General features: G+C 45.7%; 1 protein-coding gene across 2 annotated transcripts in view; it reads left to right on the forward strand.

Annotated features, from left to right (window-relative positions):
* Positions 1-327: 327 nt before the first annotated feature.
* The window catches only part of PITPNC1 (phosphatidylinositol transfer protein cytoplasmic 1), a 315351-nt gene continuing 288282 nt past the window's right edge, over positions 328-27396 (forward strand). For both annotated transcript variants that reach the window (XM_063599339.1, XM_063599338.1), the window contains exon 1: positions 328-460. In XM_063599339.1, the coding sequence (XP_063455409.1) occupies positions 413-460 (48 nt within the window). In that variant the 5' untranslated portion in view covers positions 328-412. The remainder of the gene's footprint in view (positions 461-27396) is intronic.

The raw sequence follows: 27396 nt of genomic DNA on the forward strand, positions 1-27396 counted from the left end.
GGTGACTTTTGTGCATTCGTTTTAATTTTTGGAAATCTCTCTTTTTTTCCTCCCTCGCTCGCTGCCGGGCATGTCCTGATCTGGCGGCCGCTCCTACCACCCTGGGCAGCCGAGCAGAGTCGTCCCCAGCGGGTCTCCCTCCCTGCCTCCCTGACTTTGCAACACCGCGTTCCGCGAGGACCGGCCTCGGCGAGGGAGGAGGTGGAGGAGCTGCGAACACCCGGACCCAAACCCTGACATGCTCTGGGGCGGAGAGGAGGAAGCCAGGAGCTGAGCGCGCCGCGGGGGCTGCTTCGCCCTCCGGCTCCGAGCGTCGGGCTCCGGGCGCCCTGCCCTGCGCCTGGGCGGCAGCCTTGCTGGTCTGGGGGGCGCCCCCCGCTTCCCGCCCCGGGGGTCCGCGGCCGGCAGGACCATGCTGCTGAAAGAGTACCGGATCTGCATGCCGCTCACCGTAGACGAGGTAAGCGCCGCGCCCGGCCCGGCCTCGCCCGCTCCGGGACCCCCGCCGCTACCGCCGCCTCCTGGCCGGCGAGCCCCGGGCGAGCGGCAGGAAACCCAGGTGGACGTTACCCCTCAAACCCGAAGGCTGGAGGAGAGGAGGGAGGGGATTTGCGGCTTCCACTTGTCACCCCAGCGGGGGAGGGCGGCGCTGGGTGGGGCGGCGGACTCCGGGTGGGCTCTTCGGGGGCGCCCAGAATCCAGACTGTTGGGGATCACAATGAGCCAAAGGGAGTGGGTGCGCCCCCTCCCTCCAAATAAGAAAATGAATAAAGCAAACCCAAGAGCCCCCGGCGCGCGCTGTAGCTGGGGTTTGGGGGGCATCCCGACCTGGCCGTGGGCCCAGCCTCCCCTCCCCGCCCTCTGCGGTCAGGTAGGGGTGCGAGGAAGAGCCCTGCGCCCTCGGGATCTGCACGCCCCGAGCCCCGCGGGAGGAACCTCTGAGCCCTTGGGGGAGGTCCCTGCGGGGCCCGACTTCTCGCCGTCGCCGCGGGCTTGGGCGCAGCTCCCGGCACGTCCGCCCTTCGAGGCTCGGGACCCGGCTGTGTCCTTTCGCAAACCGCCTGGCTCGGAAACTTTCTGCGTCTCTTATTTCTTACGCCGCGGGGAGCGGCGCGGGCTGCGACGCGGCCACTGGAGGGCGCTCCAGCACGTGGTGCCGGGGCCGCGGCTGCCGGCTGGGGGCGCCGGGCGCGGGGCGGGGGCTCGTCCTCCAAGCGCGGCTCTGCTGCCCTTCTCCCGATCCTGCGAAGCCGCGAGCTCCAGTATTCAGGAAGTGGTGACTCAGATAGGATTATTCCGGCCCCGGCTTCCCTTTCTTCCCCTTCTTCCTCCCCACCTTTGTGGTGATTCCACGACTGCTGAGCGTCTCTGTCCAGGGACAGCGAGGGAGCCCAAAGCCAAGCAAGGCAACGTGAAACTCACTAGTGTGGTTTGGTGTGGCAACACACATGAAATCGGCCACCCAGACCGTCTTTATATTTAAATCTGGTGCCTCGAAACTATCAGATATGTTATTGAGCCACTACTTGGTGAGAGGGGCGATGTGCTTTGGGAGAGAAAAAGATGCATAACTGAGAACGTGGCTGTGCTCACAGGGGCTGTCCGTATTTGCCATCTGGACCAAGGGTTAAGGTAAGACCCAAGTACAATCCAAGACAAGATCAAAGTAGCTGCAAGTTTACAAAACGCATCACGGGGACACAGGCTGCCAAGGAGGGAGAGATCAGCTTCCACCAGAATGAACAACCGAGTTTTGGAGTTCGTTGGCATTTGAGGAGGTAGCATTTAAGCAGGGTCTGGAAGGGTGGATGCCAGGTGGGTAGACAGAGATTCGAGTTGCATATGACCTTTTAAGTGGAGAAGCAGGACATAGCTTTGTGGAGAAAGAGAAAGGCAAATGAATGGGACTGGTTAATAGGAGTCTTTCCAGAAAAGGTGGAGATTGTCCCACATTGTGGGCAGTTGAGCTAGAGTAATTCAGCTGGGAGGCATGGATCCCTCTACTCCATATCCTAATGACCTTGTTTTTTGATATGAGTTTGGATTCTAGGAGCAATGTTGGGACTGCATGAAATACACAGAAAAGTGCAGGTGATAATCAAGAAAAGAACCAGTTCTAGAATCTTCTCTACTAACTACAAAATCTCTTTATCCTAGTTGGTTCCTCTTCAGGCTTTCTGAAACACTCAGGCAGATGCTTTTCCCACTTTTGTTTTTGTACCGAAATACCCACAGGTATACCGTGGGGTAATTACATTTGAATGATATAGGTGGAGGCCCTTCCTTCCTTCCTTCCTTTTTTTTGTCTTTTCTTTTCCTTTTTTTTTTTGAGATGGAGCCTTGCTATGTTGCCCAGGGTGGGGCGCAATGGCGAGATCTCGGCTCACTGCAACCTCCACCACCCGAATTCAAGCAATTCTCCTGCCTCAGCCTCCTGAGTAGCTGAGATTACAGGTGCCTGCCACCACGCCTGGCTAATTTTTGTATTTTTAGTAGAGACAGGGTTTCACCATGTTGGCCAGGCTGGTCTTGAATGCCTGACCTCAGGCAATCCGCCTGCCTCAGCCTCCCAAAGTGCTGGGATTACAGGCATGAGCCACTGCGCCCGGCCAGCCCTTCCTTTCTTAATTGGCCAACAAAATCAGACTCATCAGACTCCACCTGTAATATAATTATAAATTCTTTAATGTATAATTCATTTTGGCCAAAGTATGATTCAGTTTCTGTAAGGTTCATATTCTGAAGTCATTTTCGGCTTTGTCAGAGAAGCAGGAGGGCAATTTAGATTAATAGATGTTTCCAATTAGAAGGATTCAGATTAGCTAAATCTGATGATGGATGAAGACATGAGGCCTAGTTTGCCAGATGTTAAACCCCTAGGGTCAGAACCGATAGTAAATTCCACAGTCTCCACCATCCTCTTTTCCACTGACCCTTTTTCCACATTGAAAACGAGGAAGCAACTTGAGTTTCTTTAAATAAGATGTTTAGGTAAACTTTGGAAGCCTAACTTTTTTTTTTTCTTTTTGAGACAGGGTCTCGCTCTGTCATCCAGGCTGGAGTGCAGTGGCGTGATCCTGGTTCACTGCAGCCTCCATCTCCTGGGCTCAAGTGATCGTCCCATCTCAGCCTCCTGAGTAGCTGGGACAATAGGTGTGTGCTGCCAACCTGGCTAATTTTTTTACTTTTTGTAGAGACAGGGACTCGCTGTGTTGCCCAGGCTGGTCTTGAACTCCTGAGCTTGAGTGATCCTCCTGCCTCAGCCTTTTAAACTGCTGGGATTGCTGGGTGCGGTGGCTCACGCCTGTAATCCCAGCACTTGGGGAGGCTGAGGTGGGCAGATCACGAGGTCAGGAGATCGAGACCATCCCAGCTAACACAGTGAAACCCCGTCTCTACTAAAAATACAAAAAAATTAAGCAGGCCTGGTGGCAGGCGCCTGTAGTCCTAGCTATTTGGGAGGCTGAGGCAGGAGAATGGCGTGAACCTGGGAGGCGGAGCTTGCAGTGAGCTGAGATCACACCACTGCACTCCAGCCTGGGCGACAGAGCAAGACTCCACTCAAAAAAAAAAAAAAAAGGGGCTGGGATTAAAGGCATGAGCCACTGCGCCCGGCCTGGGAGCCTAACTTTTGCTTCCACTCTTGGTTGGCTCTGGGCCTGATTCAACCTACATGGAACTTCTGGAACTTGTTTCTCTCTCTTTTTTTTTTTTTGAGATGGAATCTCCCTCTGTCTCCCAGGCTGGAGCGCAGTGGTGCGATCTCAGCTCACTGCAAGGTCCGCCTCCCGGATTCACGCGAGTCTCCTGCCTCAGCCTCCCGAGTAGCTGGGACTACAGGCGCCAGCCACCGCACCCGGCTAATTTTTTGTATTTTTAGTAGAGACGGGGTTTCACCGTGTTAGCCAGGATGGTCTCGATCTCCTGACCTCGTGATCCGCCCGCCTTGGCCTCCCAAAGGCGTGAGCCACCGCGCCCGGCCTACTTGTTTCTCTTTAACCACCAGAGTTCATTGGTAGCAGTGTCCATACTTTTGAAAATGAAGCAAATGCTCATGCTTTGAAGAATCAGTGAGAGAACCCACACTTTGCCTGCTTCTTGTGCCTGGCCTTATCCCTTCTCCCTCATTTAACACTCTGGTGGTGGCGGGCGGTGGAGCATTAGTGGCACTGGTGTGTTATTATCTATATTTTGCAGATGAATACATTGAGATTCAGAAGGGTTAGGTAATGTGCTCCAGGCCACACAACTAGTTAATAGCCAAGCCAGAAGGAGAGCATGGTGAAACCCATTATTTGTTTTTCCTTACTCTGCTTTTTGCCTGTCACTAGTGTTTAATCCAGCAAAAGGAAAAACATTTCTTGAAAACAGATAAAGTCAGCACTATCAAGTAAATGAAAAATCAGAGGCCTTTTGACTTGCTATAGATGGTACTGGCCTCTACTATTTCTCTAGCTTTATTTGAACACATAAAATGTTCTCTAGTTCCAGGAAAAAAGAACAGCTCTGGGAGATCAAGAAAATAAAGCTGAACTACTGTCTAGATTAGAGTGTTGGTGGGGTTTTTTGGTGTGTGTGTGTGTGTGTGTGTGTGTGTGTGTGTTTTAGACATTAATTTCAGAGTAAAGAATTAATAAAAGTAACATTCCATAGATTAATTTTAATTAAAACATTTCATTGGAATAGTCCCTCGTTTGTGTTAAATATGGTGGTCTCTGAATATAAGCCTGTTGGAAAGGTATGAACAGGAAAAGTTCCTGAGAGCTGAGAGTTGCTATAGAGAGAAAGTTGTCATTATCTTCATTTGAAACATGTGGTAGACGTAGATGTAGATTCTAGAGTTTTTGTTTGTTTGTTTCTTTTTCTGAGCCACACTCTCTCGCTCTGTCGCCCAGGCTGGAGTGCAGTGGGATGATTTCGGCTCACTGCAACCTCCACCGCCCGGTTTCAAGCAAGTCTCCTGCCTCAGCCTCCCGTGTAGCTGGGATTACAGGCGCCCACCATCACGCCTGGCTAATTTTTTGTATTTTTAGTAGAGAAGGGGTTTCACCATGTTGGTCAGGCTTGTCTCGAACTCCTGACCTCAGGCGATCCGCCCACTTTGGGCTCCCAAAGTGCTGGGATTACAGGCATGAGCCACTGCCCCCGGATGATTCTAGAGTTTTAGACTTAGAAGGCATATTGGAGATGATTTATAATTGAGCCATTTATTTATTTATTTGTTTGTTTGTTTATTTTTGAGATGGAGTCTTGCTCTGTCACCCAGGCTGGAGTGCAGTGGGGCAATCTCGGCTCACTGAAACCTCTGCCTCCCGAGTTCAAGAGATTCTCCTGCCTCAGCCTCCAGAATAGCTGGGATTTACAGGCTTGTACCACCCCGGCCAGCTAATTTTTGTGTTTTTAGTAGAGATGGAGTTTCACCATGTTGGTCAGGCTGGTCTCGAACTCCTGAGAGTTCATGCCCGGTGAGCCATTTCATTTTATAATGAAGTCTAGACCTGTAGTAGGTGCAGTTAAGTTGTCTACCTCATTGACAAACTCTAGGCTAGAAACAGGTCTGATTTAAGGCTCAAGGCTGTTCTACTATATGGAATTCTCCCTCCTCTGAGATTCCTTGCTGGAAGAAAATATTCTCCTGAGGACCCATGTGTAAAGCAGGTACACTGGCTCTACTCTCTAGTTGAAGGTGGCTGGGGACTCCAACCTTGTGTCTGCTTAGCGGGACACATAGGGTAGCCCCATTGGAACCTATTGGAAGGGTGGCCCACCTCCTCCCGCAGCCACTCGTTGGTCCCAGTGAGCGACCTGCTCACCAAGGAGGCTCCTTGGAGCACAGTCTGAAGATCACCCTGCACCTGCCACCCTTGCCACAGAGGTACTTGTTAGTAAAATGAGCGTCTCTCAAGAGACGCTAAGCACATCCTAATATTATCTAAGGCAGGAATCCTTTTGTTTTCATTGCTTTCTTTACTGTTTAACCGTTCTGGCCAGGCGCGGTGGCTCATGCCTGTAATCCCAGCACTTTGGGAGGCTGAGGCGGGTGGATCACCTGAGGTCGGGAGGTTGAGACCAGCCTGACTAACATGAGAAACCCCGTCTCTACTAAAAATACAAAATTAGCCAGGCGTAGTGGCGCATGCCTGTAATCCCAGGTACTTGGGAGGGTGAGGCAGGAGAATTACTTGAACGAGGGAGGTGGAGGTTGTGGTGAGCTGAGATCGCACCATCACACTCCAGCCTGGGCAACAAGAGCAAAACTCTGTCTCAAAAAAACAAAAACAAACGAACAAACAAACCAAAAACCAGTTCTTGTTTTACAGTTCCTGTTCTGACTGCATTCACATAAATGTGAATATACTTTTTGGGATTGATTTGTGGTCTCTAGGGATATGGTGCACAATGCAGAAAAATAGAAACACTCCCCTCCCCTCCGAGAAAAGAGAAAGAAAGGAAAGAAAAACAACTTTTTCATACAGAATATTATTTTCTTCTTTGCCCTGGCAGGGGCCAGTGCACTTCATCCAGGCACCCCCAGGGTCCCTAGAGAGTTTTCTTGCGCACATTTCTGAGAACGGATTTGGGATCAGGGTGGGTGCTACCTCTGGAATGACATGAATGGAAATGCCAAAATGCCCAACAGTGTTCCTTGTTCTCTTTTTTTTTTTTTTTTTTGAGACGGAGTCTCGCTCTTTCGCCCAGGCCAGAGTGCAGTGGCGCGATCTCGGCTCACTGCAAGCTCCGCCTCCCGGGTTCACGCCATTCTCCTGCCTCAGCTTCCCGAGTATCTGGGATTACAGGCACCCGCCACTGCGCCCAGCTAATTTTTTGTATTTTTAGTAGAGACGGGGTTTCACCCTGTTAACCAGGATGGTCTCGATCTCCTGACCTCGTGATCTGCCCGCTTCGGCCTCCCAAAGTGCTGGGATTACAGGCATGAGCCACTGCGCTGGGCCTTGTTCTCAGTTTTAAACCATTTTCCTGAAATGCATCTGCAAACATATCAAGGCAGAAATTATTGAAAGGAAGAGATTTTAAGTTTGCTGCTGGCGTCAATACCTCTGAATATAAAGGATAAAGACTCCTTGGATTAATCTCACAGACTTTCCCCAAGGTTTCTTGTAAATGTAATTTGGAAAATGTTTTCCTTGTCTGGTATAAAAATTTTATTCTGAATAAGATAATTCTATAAAAAGTTTTCTCAAGAACGAGCACGATTTTGAGAGGTTGTTTTATTTTATTTTAAATTTTCTGTTGAGAAGGGACCAAGGTCAGGGCCATGCGTGTGATTTCTGTGTGATCCAGGTGGTTTCCTTGGTGGCTTGTTCTGGGAGGGGAAGCCAGTTGGACTTCTTGGTCCGGTGGGGACTTAGAGAACTTTTCTGTCTTACGAGAGGATTGTAAAATGCACCAATCAGCGCTCTGTAGCTAGCTAGAGGTTTCTAAAATATGCTAATCAGCACTCTGCAAGAACGCACCAATCAGCTCTCTGTGGCTAGCTAGCGGTTTCTAAAATGCGCTAATCAGCACTCTGTGGCTAGCTAGAGGTTTGTAAAATGGACCAATGAGTGCTCAGTAAAATGCACCAATCAGTGCTCTGTAAAATGGAGCAATCAGCACTCTAAAGTGGACCAATCAGCAGGACATGGGCGAGGACAAATAAGGGAATAATGGCTGACCACCCCTCCCCCTACCCCCCTACCCCGCCCCTCTCCCCAACCCCCCTACCCCGCCCCCCTCTCCTACCCCCAGGCACCTTCCAGGCTGTGGAAGCTTTGCTCTTTTGCTGTTCACACTAAATCTTCCTGCTGTCCGCTCTTTGGTCCGCACCACCTTTAAGAGCTGTAACACTCACCGTGAAGGTCCGCGGCTTCATTCTTGAAGTGAGCGAGACCAAAAATCCACCGGAAGGAACCATCTCTGGACACAGTTCCACAGCCAGGGGACAGTGGAGGTTTGCCTAGCTGTCTGGCAAAGCTCCGGTTTTTTTTTTGTCATAACGGGCACAGGGAAAGGAGGGCGGGTAAATAGATTTGTGCAAACCTTTCAACACTAATGGAACAGACAAGGAGCAGATGCTGTCCTCCTGGCTGGTCAGTGAAATTGACTCTGTCCATGAAGGAAGCTGCATTTTCCCAGTGACTTGGGTGGAAGTACCTGGCACAGTAAATAGATACAGGGATCAGGGAAGCAAACTGTTGTTAACAAAACCCTGGTTAAAAGTAGGTAGTAATTAACTTTTGTTTTTTCTTATTGTGATATGGAGGAAGTTCCTAAGGCTCTTGAAAGTCAATTCAGAAACCTTGTGTCTGATTGCGTGAGTGTGACTGATACTCCAAAGCAAAGCGAGTAATATTCATTTCAGTAAGGCTGTCGTTTCAGGCGAATGGAGAATATTATTTATTGTAGGCATTAAAAGAAATTAATATACTTTATATATTTATTTTGAGACGGAGTTTTGCTCTTGTCGCCCAGGCTTGAGTGCAGTGGCGCTATCGCGGCTCACTGCAACCTCCGCCTCCTAGGTTTCAAGGGATTCTCCTGCCTCAGCCTCCCGACTAGCTGGGATTACAGGCGCCTGCCAGCATGCCCAGCTAATTTTTGTATTTTTAGTAGAGTCGGGGTTTCACCATGTTGTCCAGGCTGGTCTCGAACTCCTGACCTCAGGTGATCCACCCGCCTCGGCCTCTCAGAGTGCTGGGATTACAGGTGTGAGCCACTGCGCCCCGCCTAAACTAAATTAATATAGTTTAAACATTCAACCTCTTTAAGAGCTTCCCCTCTCCTAGGGATGTGTAGGTATGAGATGGGGAGTGGGGAATCACAACGTTTTGGGTTTTTAAAAATGTGAAAGTGTATGCACAAAGGCAGTAAATGTGTTTTTCAGGAGCAGTAATTACTGGAAAAGTACATCTAGGTTCATTGCTTTAGCGGCCTGAGTGAGATCGCAGCACCCTGGCTGGCTTGTGTGGGCTTTGGCCTGTTTTCTGTTGCCTGGAGGTCTGTTGTGTTAGGCAAGTCTGAAAACTAGGTAACACTTTTGCCCCGTATCAGAGAAACAGACTGAGTTCTAGAAATCAGCTAACTTGTACTGAGAAGGTTTTATGTATCTTTAACAAATTCAGCCCACCGGGAGAGGAAAAGGAGAATTTCAGACTAGAAATCAGAAATTTTGTATATTCCCAAGTGAAGATTTTTCTTGTAGGTTACAAGGAGGATGAGGCACAAATATATTACAAATATTAAAACGGACAAACCAATCGTATCTGGAAAATGTAGAGTTGTCTGGAAAAATAATCTTGGAAACTTTACTTTTTGTACTATGCAACCTCTAATTTACAAATAACATCCAAATCATTCAAACGAACAGCGTCGCAGGGCTGCACACCGCCAGGGGGCGCCATTTACATGGGACCCAGTGGGAGTAGAGCAGTGTGATGGCCTGCAACTGACCAACCTGCCTTTTACCGCCCTTTCATGCTCCCAGCCCCTGCTGCTCTCCTGGGTTAGAACTTGAAAGTTTATACCAAACTCATGGGTTTACAAGTGGAAACATCACACCCTTAGCATCGTCTTTCCTGAACACTCAATCTACAATAGCTTTTTCCTCATCTAAATCTCTGGCCAGGCACAGCGGCTCACGCCTGTAATCTCAGCACTTTGGGGTGCCGAGGCAGACAGGTCACTTGAGGTCGGGAGTTTTAAGATCAGCCTGGCCAACGTGATGAAACCCCATCTCTACCAAAAACACAAAAATTAGCTGGCCATGGTGGTGGGCACCTGTAATCCCAGCTACTCGGGAGGCCAACGCAGGAGAATTGCTTGAACCTGGGAGGTGGAAGTTGCAGTGAGCTGAGATCGAGGCTGCACTCCAGCCTGGCTGACAGAGTGAAACTCTGTCTCAAAATAAAATATAAAATAAAATAATCTTTTCCTTAATATTCTCGCTAATTATATCCTCTATTATCTGCCTCTCCACACCTGTTTATTCCTTCAGAGCATTTATCGCAATTTGTACTTATTTTGTTTAATTGTTTGTTGTCTATCGCCATCATTATCTTTTCAACATGTAATCCACATGAGAAAATACTGATACAATCTTTTCACTTATTTTTTTCACACTAAGTCTTTGAAATCGGGTGTGTATTTTCCGTGGACACGCATCTCAGTTTCACTGGCCGCTCTGCAGTGCTCAAGGACCATGTGTGGCTTGTGGCTGCCATACTGGACAGTGCAGCTTTGGTGCTTAAACTTAGGGTCCACACATAGTAAATACTTGCTGAATGAATGGATAGGAAGAAGCTGAGGAAAACAGGAACTTTTTAAGGAACGCTGATCCTCTATGTCCTCCTGTAAAAGGTTTAAAATTTTTTCACTTGTATACTGCCTGAAATTTTACCAATTAGAGATTCTTTTGTATTTAATACATCCTCATTAAAAAATTTCTTAGTGATACCCCTGAGAAGTTTGAAATCAGTCACATATATTTAGGAGTTATTGCCATCAGACTGCTTTCCTCCCAACTCCCAGAGGAGTATGTATATTAGTTTTCGTTTCTTTTTTTCGTGTTTCTTTTTTTCCTTGGAGTCTTGCTCTTGTTGCCCAGGCTGGAGTGCAGTTCTTTCAGCTCACTGCAACCTCTGCCTCCTGGTTTCAAGTGATTCTCCTGCCTCAGCCTCCCAAGTAGCTGGAATTACAGGTGCCCACCACCATGCCCGGCTAATTTTTGTATTTTTAGTAGAGACGGGGTTTCTCCATGTTGGCCAGGCTGGCCTTGAACTCCTGACCTAGTGATCCACCTGTCTTGGCCTCTCAAAGTGTTGGGATTACAGGCATGAGCCACTGCACCCGGCCTCTTTTGTTTTTTACTCTGAGACATAGTCTTGCTCTGTCACCCAGGCTGGAGTGCAGTGTGCATGATCTCAACTCACTGCAACCTCCACCTCTCGGGTTCAAGCAATCCTCCCGCCTCAGCTTTCTTAGTAGCTGAGACTACAGACTAGCACCACCACACCTGGCTGGTCTTGTATTTTTAGTAGAGACAGGGTTTCACCATGTAGGCCAGGCTGGTCTCGAACTCCTGACCTCCGGTGATCCACCCGCCTCGGCCTCCCAAAGTGAGCCACCACGCCTGGCAGTATATTAGTTTTCTATTGCTGTGTTACAAATGATCACAAACTCAGTGGCTTACAATAACACCCATTTATTAGCGCACAAATTCTGTGGGTCAGAAGTCTAGGTGCAGCATGGCTGGATTCTCTGCTCAGGGTCTCATAAAGCTGACATCAAGGCGTCAGTCAGGCTGCCTTTCTTTCTGGAGCTTGGAGTTGTCTTCAGGGCTCACATGGTTGTTGGCAGAATGCAGTTCCTTACTGCATCCATCAGTTAGAGGCTCGATCCTAGAGGCCACCTGCCGTGTCCTGCCATGTGGCCCTCTCCACAACATGGCGGTTTGCTCTTGCAAGGCCAGCAGGAGCTTCTACTGCAACTTCAGATCTCTCCGACTTGCTGTCTCTGACTTCTTGATTCTTTTCCAAAAGGGCTCACCAATCAGTGGGAATCTTGGGGGCCATTCTGCCTCTCCTAGGGAGATTAGCTGAATTAGAGAAGTAGTTATTTCTTGAATCTGGAAAACAGGGCTATGGAAGTTGCAGGTTGGCATCATGAAAACATCCATTCACAGATACTTTATTGAACTCCTGCTCTGTGCCGGGTGCTAGGCCTGCAGCGGCTGACAGGGCAGGTAGATCCCTGCCCTCCTGAAGCTCCTAGGCCAGAGGACACTGGAGAGGTTTTATTGCCATTTAAAAATAGATGATGGCCATAGTTGCACAAGTCTGTAAGTGTATGAAGAACCATTGAATTGGTAAAGTACATCTCAGTAAAGCTGTTTTTTGTTTTGTTGTTGTTGTTGTTGTTGTTGTTGTTTGAGACGGAGTCTCACTCTGTTGCCCAGGCTAGAGTGCTATGGCGCAATCTCGGCTCACTGCACCCTCCGCTTCCTGGGTTCAAGCAATTCTCCTGCCTCAGCCTCCCGAGTAGCTGGGACTACAGGCGCGTGCCACCACGTCCGGCTAATTGTATTTTTAGTAGAGACGGGGTTTCACTGTGGTAGCCAGGATGGTCTCGAACTCCTGACCTCGTGATCCACCCACCTCGGCCTCCCAAAGTGCTAGGATTACAGACGTGAGCCACCGTGCCCGGCCAAAGCTGTTTTTTTAGAAATAGAAGTGCTTACAGATTTGTTTCAGCAGAATAGATACCCATGTTCAGAGAGAGAGAGAGAGAGAGCCACTGAGAGGCAGAGAGTGCCGAATGTGAATTCCGTGTAAATTGAACAGTTACGGTCCCCGTCCTTAAGGAGATGGCTCTGGTTGTCTTGAATTTAGACAGCTTTCCAGAGGAGGTTGTCTCCCGCAGCAGTGTGGGGAAAAAATCTACCAGATTTGGACCAGAATGAATGCAATTTAGGTCAGAACATGATACTTAGAGGGAAAAAAGTAATCATGGCTTGAGTAGCTGCCCTAAGACCAGCTACAGGGCTGCAGGGGTCTGTGGAACCTTTCTTGTCAGAACTCAGGATCCTTAGGAGTCCCCACAAGGGCATGGAGGCTGTGGCCATCATGAGTGGAAGAACCAGCTTCCAAAGGAACCTAGGATTGTTCTGGCCCTGGCTCCAGGTGCGTATCTCTGCTTTCTGTGAGCATTGAATGGGAAATCACGTGTTGGCAGAATAAATCCCAGAATACACATTCGGGAGGAGATGCTTCCACTTGGCACGTAAGTCCTTTGCCTTATTGATGTTTGTCTGGCAGATGTCCTTAAGCCTTCCCATCAAGGGCTTTATTCTAAGGGTGGCTTACTGGCTATTTAAACCTCATCTCAATAGTGTCTGTCTAGGGTGGCAAAATCACACCAGGTTCTGCTGGGCAGATCTCCCAGGTGGCATATTGCTACAGGAGAGCGCCACTGCAGAGGACACACTGTCTTGGCCACCGGCTTTGCAAACCATAGTGGAGGAGGGAGTTTGGGGTCACCAACCACTTCCTGGCTGACTGCCTGAGCCACATTATACAAGACTGTTTGTTGACTTAGTAATACTGAAGCCAGAGCTCACCAAGATTTTGACATCAAGCATGAAAGTGACTAATTCTTTCGTTTCCCAGCACTTTGACATAGGGGCCTCTCTTAAAACTCCTCATCGGACGTTAGTGGAAGTCGACTCACGTATCTAAACATGAAGCCAGCGTAAGTTCTTGGTCAGATTGATCTAATGACTTTTTTAGCGTGTGTGTGTGTGTTTTTTTTTTTTTTTTTAATCTTTTTAAGTTTGGGTGAAGTTTGACCTTCTAGAATTCCTGTTTATTCCTGAGCAAAGAAAAAAAAAATCATCATTCTTTAATTCCTTTAGCATCATATCTGACCATCTTTAGGGTGTTGTTTCTTTCCTAGACTGAATCACTCAGAGAAATAAGATTGGCCAACAAATGTAATTTGATGATACCCTATAATAATGTTGTTTAAGTACCTAATCTAAGCCGCTAATCTCCAAAGACTGTTCCCCCGCCCCATGTCATCTTACACACACACACGCACAAAAACACACACACATTCAGTTCTGATTAAATTTGCTGTATCAAGGCCAAATCCAGGTGTTTCTGAGCACTAGTTTGTGTGTTTTTATGTTGAAAATAACTAGTTTATGTATTTATTTATTTATTTTTGAGATGGAGTCTCACATTGTCATCCAGGCTGGAGTGCAGTGGCATGATCTTGGCTCACTGCAACCTCCCCCTCCTGGGTTCAAGCGATTCTCCTGCCTCAGCATCCCAAGTAGCTGGGATTGCAGGTACCCACCGCCATGCCCGGCTAATTTTTATATTTTTAGTAGAGATGGGGTTTCACCAGGTTGGCCAGGCTGGTCTCGAACTCCTGACCTCAGGTGATCTGCTCACCTCGGCCTCTCAAAGTGTTGGGATTACAGGAGTGAGCCACCGCGCCGGGCTAAAAAATCCAATTTCTTAGAGATTAAATAACCCTTCAGGATTATCAAAGGAAATAATTAGGGAAAGGTAGATGTTCTGTCCCAGTAAGAGAAGAAAGTGGTCCAGAAATTTAATCTCCCATCAAATGATCCATTTTACCTAAGTATTAAACCAAGTGACATTCTTCAGTTTAACTCTGATAAATGAATCATATTCCTCTTCAAAAATGACTTTTGTATTTCATGCTCTAAAAAGAGAACCACCCCTACACTCTTGGAAATTATTCCTTTTAATGGCAGTAAAAACCTTTGGCTTTCATAGGCATCATCAGCAGAGATGTTAGTTCATGAGCACCTGTGAGTTTCTCAAAATTAGTATCTGAAAATGATGGGAACACACAAGCGACACCATCATGTCTTTGGCACATTTAGTTGAAAACTTAAAATTCTTCCGGTGGAGGTAAGCAAATTGGAAGGTATTAAAAATGATCAGAGTGTACTATTCAGAGTTATAGATTTACCCTTCCATCCAAGATGGCTGCGCCTCGGAAACCCCCAGCTCACTTTTACTAGCGGTGCCTCCAGATCCAGTTTCTAAATCACACAGGGAGATTAACATTATTCTTTTATAGTCACACTGCATGTGGACTAAAATAATTTTTTTTAAAGAGACCGGGGTCTCGCCATGTTGCCCAGGCTGGTCTCAAACTCCCGAGCTCAAGTGATCTACCAGCCTTGGCCTCCCAAAGTGCTGGGATTATAGGTGTGAGCCGCTGCGCCCGGCTAAAATAAATATTTTAAAATTTAACACGATTATTATTTTGAAATTGGAACTCTAAAAGACTTTTCAAAATTCAAAATGATCAGGAATGTTAAAAACAATGAAAAAAAGCACCCCTAAACCTGCCCTAGATTCCCCAGGGGAGATTCAAAGATGTTTTGCTTTGTATCAGCACTATTGAAATAAACATGCTGTCACCTAAAAGGAACTATTTGAAGGGGACTGCACTTCACTGGATGTGTATATCCTGGTGAGTTTTTTATTAATGTTTATTGTTTTTTAAAAAATGTGTTAAAATGGCTGGGTGCAGTGGCTTACACCTGTAATCCTAGCACTTCGGGAGGCCAAGGCAGGCGGATTACTTGAGGTCAGGAGTTGGAAACCATGGTCAGGAGTTGGCCAACATGGTGAAACCCCATCTCTACTAAAAATACAGAAAAGTTAGCCGGGCATGGTGGTGCACGCCTGTGACCCCAGCTACTCGGGAGGCTGAGGCAGGAGAATGGCTTGAACCTAGGAGGCAGAGGTTGTGGTGAGTCAAGATCGCACCACTGCACTCCAGCCTGGGCTACAGAGCAAGACTCCACCTCAAAAAAAAAAAAAAAAGCAGAAAAATGTGTTAAAAATATACACATAACATTTGCCATCTTAAAACTTTTCGAGTGTACAGTTTCAGTAGAATTGGGTACACTTACATTGTTGTCCAGCCATCACCACCGGTGGCCCATCTTCAGAACAGTTTTCATCTTGCAGAATTGAAACTCTGTATCCATTTAACCCTAAATCCCTATTTCTCCCCACCCCAAAGCCCCTGGCAACCACCATCCTACTTTCTGTCTCTGTGAATTTGACTACTCTAGGTATCTGATCAGGTTTTTTTTTTTAAATTGGTTATTACTTATCATTAAACTCATTCATCGTTTCTTGAAATAAACCCAATAAACTTTAATGGAAGCTCATAAGAATTTTTTTCTGAATTCTGCCCTCTGTCAAAGGAAGAAAATGACAACATGGACACATATCTGTATTTGGGTGGCATTAATGACTCAGTTAATGACCTTCACTTTTGCAGCCAGCGAAATACTTGGCAATTTTAATTTAGAAATATTACTGTATCATCATTTAACAGAAATACCTACTAAAGCAGAAATATACTGACTTTAGAAGCATTTCAAAGAAGCAGGGTTGGCACTGACCAGTGTTCTCTTAAGGTAGAAGACAAAATATTTGACTAAAGACAGTGCTGTAGCAGGTAGAAATAGACATTATTTAGACCCCTTTTCTGAGTAAGGAAGACCAGTTAAAATGTTAGCTTATTTTTTGGGATTTTAGAAATGTTTAACTCAAGAGAAAAATATAACTTAAGTCAGTGTAATGGCGTATGAATAAGTTAACCGTGTAACATTTTCTTTTTTCTTCTGCCTCAGCCTCGCGAGTAGCTGAAACTGAACAGGCACCCGCCACCACACCCGGCTAATTTTTGTATTTTTCACAGAGATGGGGCCTCACCACATTGACCAGGCTGTTCTCAAACTCCTGACCTCATGATCCACCCATCTCAACTTCCCAAAGTGCTGAGATTACAAGCGTGAGCCACCATACCCGGCCCATCTTATTTTTTAAAGAGAGAGTTTAGTACTGATTCTTAGATCAAAAGCAGCCAAATCCCCAGTATCACAGAAGAGATGAGGGTCTGGTTATGTGGCCCAGGCTGGTCTCAAACTCCTAGGCTCAAGTGATCCTCCCGCCTTAACCTCCTAAAGTGCTGGGATTACAGGCATGAGCCACCAAGCCTGGCCTTCTTTAACCTTTGTGTTGTAAATGTGTAATGTTTTAGTAACAGTAAGGGTTAAATAAACACCTTTTCTCCCTAGTAGGAAAATGCTTCTCAGATTGGATTGAAACTCTGAAGACCAACATTTTTCTAGATACTTTCTTGGATAGTGTTCATGACAAACTGCTACTTGAAAGTGGCAGGACCCATTGTACTATAAAATCTAATAAAGCCCAGGTCATTGGCTATAGGGAGTTGAAAGCTCTTTGTAGACATCACTAAGAGAACTGACAAGAATGAAAATGTTACACAGTTAAGGCCGGGCACGGTGGCTCACGCCTGTAATCCCAGCACTTTGGGAGGCCGAGGCGGGCGGATCACGAGGTCAGGAGATCGAGACCATCCTGGCTAAACCCCGTCTCGACTAAAAATACAAAATATTAGCCAGGCGTGGTGACGGGCGCCTATAGTCCCAGCTACTTGGGGAGGCTGAGATAGAAGAATGGTGTAAACCCGGGAGGCGGAGCTTGCAGTGAGCTGAGATCGTGCCACTGCACTCTAGCCTGGGCAACAGAGCGAGACCCTGTCTCAAGAAAAAAAAAATGGTTGCTAGGAGCAGTGGCTCATACCTATAATCTCAACACTTTGGCAGGATGAGGTAGGAGGATCACTGAACCTAGAAGTTCAAGAACAGCCTGGCCAACGTAGTGAGACCCCATATCTACTTATGTATATATTTTAAAAGTTATAGAAAACAACACTCTTATTAAACTGGTAATTAGCAACTAAAGTAGAAAAACATCATTGGATAGATGGCTGAGAAAAGGGATCTGTAATCACCTGCTTATCTGGACAGGTTTTTTCTTTTTATTTTTAGAAATAGGGTCCCACTCTGTTGCCCAGGCACCATCATGACTCATTGTAGCCTCACACTTCTGGGCTCACGCTGTCCTCCTGAGTAGCTAGGACAACGGGTCTGCACCACCATGTCTGGCTAATTTTTTTCTTTTTGTAGAGATGGGCGGGGAGGTGTCTTGTTACATTGCCCAGGCTGGTCTCGAACTCCTAGCCTCAAGCAATCCTCCTGCCTTGGCCTCCCAAAGTGCTGGGATTACAGGTGAGAGCCACCACACCTGGCCTGGACAGGTAGTTTTGAAAACAGGGGTTATCACTAGAGAAGTCTGTGCTTGAGCTGACGAGCATGTCTTCTGAACTGTGTAAATTTCCTATAGTTAGTGCCCTGGTGGCGTGGCCCTCCATCAAGAACATTTTGCTGAGTTTTCCCTGACTTAAAATAATAACAGTGATGCTGATGCTGATGAAAAAACTGATGTGGCCCTTACATCCCACATGAATCATCATTCTGGATTATTGTAGCCTCCATAAAAGTGACGCAGTGGATGAAAGTGGTTTTTCTCAATACTTAAAAACACTGTGAAAATGAGATAGGTTTAAAGATATAAATGTGATTTTTTTAATCCTGCCCCCCCACCCAATTGCCAGGAGTTTGGTAACTAGAATTGCATTTAGTCATCGGGGTACAGATTGTACCGTGCGGGCTGGAGACTCAAACCCTGGGCTATTGAAGGCCATGACAAATGCTCATTTTTTAATATTATGTTTTTGCTGCTCATGAAGAAGCATCATGTTCAAAATGAAAAATCTTTAGATTCAGGACTTAATAGTTCACCTCTTTTGGATTGCGTTTGACGGAAACTTGGACACAGCTGAGTGTAATTATGCTTTTCAGCAGCTTGACTTATAGTACTGCAGATATGGGCATACTTTGAGATTTTTCTTTTTGCCAAAATTTGTCTGAAAAGGAGCTTGGTGGTGGTTGTGTGTGCTTGTGTGTTTTTAAGGTAATTAGGCTATTAGGGGTCCAAATGGAATAATCCCCTTAAGCCTTTTCAAGAAAAACACTTTTGAAAGGTTAAGTATATTTAAAATTAGCCATTTTTTACGTAGGTGCTCAGCCTTTTGACCATGTTCTCTAGGAGTTGTTTCTTTTACATTTAGGTTATGTTTGTCAGAAACCATCTTATTTTTTATTTTTATTTTTCTTTCTTTGTTTATTTTTGAGATGGAGTCTCATTCTGTTGCCCAGGCTGGAGTGCAGTGGCGTGATCTCAGCTCACTGCAACCTCTGCCCTCAGGTTCAAGCAATTCTCCTGCCTTAGCCTCCCAAGTAGCTGGGATTACAGGTGCCTGCCACTACACCCAGCTAAATTTTGTATTTTTAGTAGAGACAGAGTTTCATCATGTTGGCCAGGCTGGTCTTGAACTCCTGACCTCAGGTGATCCACCAGCCTCGGCCTCCCAAAAATGCTGTGATTACAGGCGTGAGCCACCACACCTGGCCTTATTTTTATTTTTTGAGATGGGGTCTCTCTCTGTTGCCCAGACTGGAGTGCAGTGGTGCAATCACTGCCCACTGCAGCCTTCACCTCCCTGAGCTCAAGCCTCAGCCTCCTGAATAGCTGGGACCACAGGTGTGTGCCATTACACTGGGCTAATTAAAAAAAAAAGTTTAGAGACAGGGTCTTGCTATGTTGCCCAGGCTGTTTTTCAACTCCTGGGCTCAAGGAATCCTCCTGCCTCATCCTCCCAAAGTGCTGGGATTACAGGTATAAGCCATTTCACCTGGCAACCATCTTATTTTTTAAAATTTATTTTTATTTATTTATTTATTTATTTATTTATTTTTTGAGACGAAGTCTCACTCTTATCCCCTAGGCTGGAGTGCGATGGCGTGATCTCAGCTCACTGCAACCTCTGCCTCCCAGGTTCAAGCGATTCTCCTGCCTCAGCCTCCCAGGTAGCTGGGATTACAGGCGCCTGCCACCACGCCCGGCTAATTTTTGTATTTTTAGTATAGACGGGGTTTCTCCATGTTGGCTAGGCTGGTCTCGAACTCCTGACCTCAGGTAATCCACCCACCTCGGCCTCTCAAAGTGCTGAGATTGCAGGCGTCAGCCACCACGCCTGGCCGTGACCATCTTATTTTTTAAAGAGAAAGTTCAGTAATGGTTCTGAGATCAAAAGCAGCCAGATCCCTGGTATCACAGAAGCTTCATCACGGATTCATCTATTTTTCATCTCCAGAATGGCCACCTCAGTGCTGTCCTGGCCAAAAATCTGTTCTCTAGACCTGGAGAAGGAACTGCCCTGAGGGTCTTCCACACCTCTCTTTTTGAGAAAAGTTAAGAACAAAGTAAAAAGATGCAGTGGAGAAATGACGTTGGGGGTTAATGGACTGGGATTTTAGGGCTGGAGTCCAGGCTTATGTTGCTCTCTGCTGAGCTCAGGATCTGCACTGAACATCTCTCTAAATCATGGGCTGGGGTAAAACCTGCTTACCCTGGCTCAGACCAGAGGACTTTGCAGCCACCTCAAGACACACGTTTGGGTGTGTCCCATCTCCAATCAGGATGTTCAACTTGCTTTCTACTTTTCTTGGATCTTTTTGAATTGCACATTTGGCCACAGCTGACCACTTGTTTTCGCATCAATACTTCAAAGTGTTCAAGGCCAGGCGCGGTGGCTCACGCCTGTAATCCCAGCACTTTGGGAGGCCGAGGCGGGCTGATCACGAGGTCAGGAGATCGAGACTATCCTGGCTCACATGGTGAAACCCTGTCTCGACTAAAAATACAAAAAATTAGCCGGGCGTGGTGGTGGGCACCTGTAGTCCCAACTACTCGAGAGGCTGGGGCAGGAGAATGGTGTGAACCCGGGAGGCGGAGCTTGCAGTGAGCCGAGATCGCGCCCGACAGAGCGAGACTCCGTCTCAAAAAAAAAAAAAAAAAGTGTTCAAATTTTAAGTCCTGGTAATTTATCCCCTCCCATAGCAAGTATTGGCGCAAAAGTAATTGTGGTTTCAGACCATGAATGTTAAATCATTGTAACTAGGCCCAAATACATCTTTATTAATCAAAATAATCAACACATTTTTGCCAATGAGAAATAAGTTTGTTTTTTCCTGTAACGTAAAAATCTGTGCTTCAGGATTCAGCGAACTCTTGGAAAGCATTTTTTTCTTCATCCTGCTGGTTGTGGAAGCGTTTTTCTGTACAAAAAGTTGTCGAGATGCTTGAAGAAGTGGTAATCGGTTGGCAAGAGGTCAGGTGAATATGGCGGAGGAGGCAAAACTCTGTAGCCCAATTGGTTCAACTTTCTAGGCATTGGTTGTGCGACGTGCAGTTGGGTGTTGTTGTGGAGAAGAATTGGGCCCTTCCAGTGCCGGCTGCAGGAGTTGCAGTTTTTGGTGCATCTCATCGATTTGCTGAGCATACTTCTCAGCTGTAATGGTTTCCCCGGGATTCAGAAAGCCGTAGTGGATCAGACCAGCAGCAGAGACCAGCAGTGACCGGGATCTTTTTTTGGTGCAAGTTTGGCTTTTGGGAAGTGCTTTGGATTTTCTTCTCAATCCAACCACTGAGCTGATCATCACCAGTTGTCGTATAAAATCTACTTTTCATTGTACGTCACAATCCGATCGAGAAATGGTTCATTGTTGTGGCATAGAGTAAGGGAAGACAACACTTCAAAACGACAATTTTTTTGATTTTCGCTCAGCTCATGAGGCATGCACTTATGAAGCTTTCTCACCTTTCCAATTTGCTTCAAAGGCCGAGTAACCATAGAGTGGTTGACGCAGAGTTCTTCGGCAACTTCTCGTGTAGTTGTAAGAGGATCAGCTTTTTTTTTTTTTTTTGAGACGCAGTCGCGCTCTGTTTCCCAGGCTGGAGTGCAGTGGTGCGATCTCGGCTCACTGCAACTTCCGCCTCCTGGGTTCAAGCGATTCTCCTGCCTCAGCCTCCCGAGTAGCTGGGATTACAGACACATGCCACCACGCCCGGCTAATTTTTGTATTTTTAGTAGAGACGGGGTTTCACTGTATTAGCCAGGCTGGTCTCGAACTCCTGACCTTGTGATCTGCTCACCTCGGCCTCCCAAAGTGCTGGGATTACAGGCGTGAGACACTGTGCCTGTCAGAGGGTAAACTTTGGTGGTTGTTCTCAGTTGGTCGTTGTCAACTTTCAATGGCTGGGCACTAGCTTCATCTTCAAGGCTCTCGTCTCCTTTGAAAAACTTCTTGAACCACTACTGCACTGTGCATTCTTTAGCCATTCCTGGGGGCAAATGCGTTGTTGATGTTGAGAGTTGTCTCCGCTGCTTTACCACACATTTTGAACTCGAATAAGAAAATCGCTCGAATTTGCTTTTTGTCTAACATTATTTCCATAGTCTAAAATAAATATAAAATAAACAGCAAGTAATAAGTCATTAGCAAAAAAAGTGAAAGAATGTGCATTAAAATGATGTATAACATAACCACATTTATTTAAGAATGTATTCCAATATCAAATGGCAAATTCCAACAGTGCAAAAACTTACCCCTGAAAACAGGCATAGTCACTTTCAAACTTGATTTTTCTTTCATTTTACTCTACCTTTTCATTTGATGAAACACCTTTGCATTTTATCTCCCTGAGCCAAAGTACCTGTAAGTTGCCCAGAGCTGGGGTTGGTGCAATACTGTGGAAGAGTGTGGACACGGAAGACCTAGTCAGTCCTTGCTGTGTGATATCAATGATTTGATTGAGAAAGACTCATTTTCCTGGGCCTCACCTGTCAATTTTCTCAACTGTCAAATGCCCTCTTTTGGCCTGTATTAGGGGCTGATCTCATGCAATAAGGAGCCTACTCCGCAAATACAAGGGGTCATGGTCATTGTCCATTTGTGGGGAGTGTGAAAACACCTGGTGATCATGATGGGCTAGGTACTGTCTCACACTTTAAAATGCCTTTATTTTAGGGGGACCCTCTAGTGCAATAGGTATTTTGGAGTCTCTGCTTTCCAAATGGCCTATGGGAAATCCTGAGATGTCCGTGGGATCTAACTTTGCCCGGTGGGAATGTTGTGTCATAGTCATAAAGGCTTAAGGATTAGTTTATTTCCAGCCCTGCAGGGGCTATAAATTGCTACTTTAAATTTCATTCCAGCACCCTGATGTTTATGTTGCTATGGTGGTGTGTCTCTTGCTCGGGTGACAAGATTGCCATTGGAAATAGGCCAAAATAACAGCCTAACAGGTGGCTGTGCTTTGGGAAGTCATTTGCAAAACTATTTTGCGAAGAAGTCTGGTGCAAATAAGTCACACGACTGTGCCCTTAACTGTAGTTTATAGTTTAGCATTTTTTTAAAACGCATTCCTCCCCGTTTCCGTTTTATATATAGACTTTTTTCCTCTTTCAAGTAGTGCCGTGCTGATTTCCTGTAGTAACACAAGGAAAGATTTCAGCTCATTTTATATAACAGTGGATGTCCTTTCCTTATTTTGTGTAACCAGAGCCCTCTTTCTAAAAATAACCCTTCTTTTCCTAATGTGATTCTTCTTATAGCTGATGTACTCTATTTAAATGAAAGGCCTCTTTTTAACATGCCCATTTTAATTGATATATATATTTATTACATATAACTATATATAATAAAATACATATATAAATATGTAATAAAAGTAGATTTCCCTGTAGGGTCTAATCCTTCGTGAATGTGGTAGCGGAAATTGTTCGTTACGCTTTCACCTGCCAATTATGATTGTTTTCTTTCTTTCTTTCTGTTTTTTTTTTGGAGATGGTGTCTCACTCTGTCATGTCACCCAGGCTGGGGTGCGGTGGTGCCAACTCGGCTCACTGCATCACTGCAACCTCCACCTCCCGGGTTCAGGCAATTCTCCTGCCTCAGCCTCCCGAGTAGCTGGGATTACAAGCATGCGCCACCACACCCAGCTAATTTTTTGTATTTTTAGTAGAGACGGGGTTTCACCATATTGGCCAGGCTGCTCTCAAACTCCTGACCTCAAGTGATCCGCCCGCCTTGGTCTCCCAAAATGCTGGGATTACAGGCGTGAGCCACCGCGCCTGGCCAGTTTTCTTTCTTTTGAGATAAAATCACAGAAAGAACCTGAGTATTAAACCAGTTAAACTTCCTACCCACTTAAGAGTCCTTTCTCTGATAATCTTGGATGGCAATCATCTTGCCTTTGGGCTTAATACCAGCCATCGTTTGGGTGTGGGCTCTTTTTGGTAATATAACCTCTATGATTTTCCACTTTGATTTGTTGGAAGATGCTTTCTCATGTTTAGTTGGTATCTGACTCCTTAGAGCTTTCAGGATCGTTTCTACCACTATAGTGACAAACACAAGCCCTTTCCACATGCTGACTCTTTAAACATTTAAAGAAATCTATAATGTTGGCTGGGTGCGGTGGCTTATGCCTGTAATGCCAGCACTTTGGGAGGCCGAGGCAGGTGGATCACGAGGTCAGGAGTTCAAGATCAGCCTGGCCAAGATGGTGAAACCCCATCTCCACTAAAAATACAAAAATTAGCCGGGCGTGGTGGTGGGCGCCTGTAATCCCAGATACTCAGGAGGCTGAGGCAGAGAATTGTTTGAATCCGGGAGGCGGAGGTTGCAGTTAGCCGGGATCGCGCCACTGCACTCAAGCCTAGAAGACAGAGTGAGACTCTACCTCAAAAAAAAAAAAAGAAAAAGAAAAGACATCTAGATTGTTCTCCTTTGATCTTCTCTTCCACTGGCTTGCTACTCTCAGTTCCTTCAGATTGAATTTATGAAATGCTTTTGTCTCCCTCACCATTCCTGTGGTTCCTCTTTCTTATTGCCCTTTAGAAAATATTGAACGCAATGCGTTACAGCAGAGGTCAACTAACTTTTTCTGCAAACCGCCAGATAGCAATATTTTAGACTTGCAAGCCGTAAGGTCTCTGTTGCAACTACTCAACTCTGACCTCGTAACATGAAAGCAGGCATAGGGCAACACGTAAATGAATAGGCGTGGCTGTGTTCCAGTAACATTTTATTTGTGGACACTGAAATTTGAATTTCATAAAATTTTCACATGCCACGAAATATTATGTGCCTTTTGCTTTTTCTTTTCCAACCATTTAAAAATGCAAAACCCGTTTGTAGTTGGAGAGGCGTACAAAAACAGGCTATGGGCTGCATTTGGCCCATGGGCCGTTATTTACTGATCTTAGATATTGGAGGACCAGTGCTGAAACCACTGGAACTTCAGCTTTAACACTAGCACTGTCATTTTCAGAAGCCGCATCAAACTGCTGGCTGCTTCTGACAAGGTGGTCAGTTACACTTGGTCTTCTCCACCCCCCATCCCCCGCCCCTCCGCCATTTCCTGACAAAGCTGTCTCTCTAACCTGTGGGTATGTGTTCTGCCAAAAACAAGCAGCCATACCACAGCAACCATAACCATAGGACTTTGAAACAAATGCAATGAATGGCATCCACTAGTTTCAAGTTTGACCACATGTTTTTATTGTTTGTTTGTTTGTTTTTTGAGTTGGAGTCTCGCTTTGTCGCCCAGGCTGGAGTGCAGTGGCGCAATCGCTGTTCACTGCAATCTTCCCCTCCCTGGATCAAGTGATTCTCCTGCCTCAGCCTCCCAAGTAGCTGGGATTACAGGTGCCCACCACCATGCCCGGCTAATTTTTGTGTTTTTAGTAGAGACAGAGTTTCACCATGTTGGCCAGACTAGTCCAGAACGCCTGACCTCAAGTGATCTGCCCACCTTGGCCTCCCAAAGTGCTGGGATTACAGGCGTGAGCCACCGCGCCTGGCCTGACCACGTTTTTGATTCTTGCTTCTGTTATATCTGTGTTAACCGTTCCTCTTAGCTTCGTGGCAGATGTGATAAGCATGCCTTTGTGTCTTTCTCTAAGTCACTGACTTTTCAGTAACATCTAAATCATAAAACATAGGTCTGGCCGGGTGAAGTGCTTGTGCCTGTAATCCCAAGGGGCCAAGGCGGGAGGATTGCTTTAGTCCAGGAGTTGGAGACTAGCCTGGGCAACATAGTGGACCTCGTCTCTACAAAAAAAAAAAAAAAAAAAAAAAAAAAAAGTCGTGACTGCTTTCCTTTGTTGCAGAAACCAGTAGGTATTTGGGTGTAGAAATGAAACCCTCAATTATATTCATAAGGCTAAAAATGAACTATTCCCTACTTCCTCATTTGTTTTAATTTTTAGAATAAGGTTCTCAGATATTTTGAGAAACAGTTTAAGATTATAATTTTGTATGCAGAGGAGAAAATTTAGAAAATGGTGAAGCCAACTTTTTTAGTGTATAAACATTTAATCATGATTATATATGTGTCCGTGTGGACATTTATTTACCAAGGTTTTGCTTTAAGGGGAAGGGAGAACACAGAGGGCCAACATTTATGGAACATTCTAGTGGGCCAGGCCCAATGTGTTAATCATCTCATTTCAATTTTGCAGTTATCCTCCAAGGTGGATCCTATTATCTTCATTTAACAGATGTGGAAATTGAGGCTTAGAGGATTTGACAAAATTACCCCCATCATTAATGGCAGAGCTGGGTGTAAACCCTGGGCTTGGTCGGGTGTTATGTCTCACGGCTGTAATCCTAGCATTTTGGGAGGCTGAGGTGGGTGGATCACCTGAGGTCAGGAGTTCGAGACCAGGCTGGCCAACATCCTGAAACCCTGTCTCCACTAAAAATACGAAAATTAGCTACGTGTGGTGGCAGGTGCCTGTAATCCCAGCTACTTGGGAGGCTGAGGCAGGAGAATCCCTTGAACCTGGGAGGCGGAGGTTGCAGTGAGCCGAGATTGCACCGCTGCTCTCCAGCCTGGGCGACTGAGGCAAGCTCCATCTCAAAACGAACAAACAAAATCCCTGGGCTTTTTGGCTACAAATTCCATTCCAACAACACCTTTGTTTTGCATAACCAAAGAGAAGTTGATGTTAATTCATTGTCAAGTTATTTGTACCGATATACTAAATATCCTAAAATGGGGATATGTTCCTCAATTATTTACTGGAATGGTAACATTTCTGGAGCATATATCTTCAAAACTGTAAAGTAAATTAAGAATATGAACATTCTCAGTGGAAAATGACTGTTCAAGTTAACATTATTTGCATTTGCCATTCTTTGGTAAAACCAGAAACATAGATACAATTTTAGATTACCTTCAAGCTATTATAAATCTTGAGGGAAACCTTGATTGATTTTTAGAAAACTATGTCTATCTAGACTGTGTCTTGCAAACAGGCACTTTAAGATGTCATTATATGAATATTCAGAAACTAAGATGTAATAGAACCTAGATGAGAATGTGTGATAATCTAAAGATATCATTTAAGTCACGGCTTTAAAAATACATGACTTCAAGTGAAAAACTGAGCCTTGTAAAGAAGTTCTTTACAATTCACCAAGCATGCTCTAAACCTGCATCCATCCTGAGTTCTTTAAAAGCAGACTTATAAAAGGGAGATGAAAGATATTTTCAAAATATATTTTTGAAGCACAAAGTAAAACATATTTAATATTTTAATTGTATGAAATGAGTTGCTTAAACTAGTAGCTGCTGCTGGGAATGACAAAAGCTTGGCTAAGATTATTCTATGGGGAAGCTGGTTTATGGCTTTCTGGAGCTGGTGGCCAGGCATGGTGTAGATTATGGGTTGCTTGTAGGATTATATTTGTTATTGCCTCTTTTTAAACTCCCTATAGGAGCTTTTATAGTGCTTTGCACATGGTGGTTGCTTAGTTGAGGATGACTACCAGTTTATGGTCATTTAAATTCAGATTTAGGGCCAGGCACTGTGACTCACGCCTATGATCCCAGCACTTTGGGAGGCCGAGGCAGGCAGATCACCTGAGGTCAGGAGTTCGAGACTAGCCTGGCCAACATGGTGAAACCCTGTCTCTACTAAAAATACAAAAATTAGCCAGGCATGATGGCGCACACCTATAATCCCAGCTACTTGGGAGGCTGAGGCATGAGAATC

The sequence above is a fragment of the Pan paniscus genome, chromosome 19 (assembly GCF_029289425.2).
Source record: "Pan paniscus chromosome 19, NHGRI_mPanPan1-v2.0_pri, whole genome shotgun sequence".
Classification (NCBI taxonomy): Eukaryota; Metazoa; Chordata; class Mammalia; order Primates; family Hominidae; genus Pan; species Pan paniscus.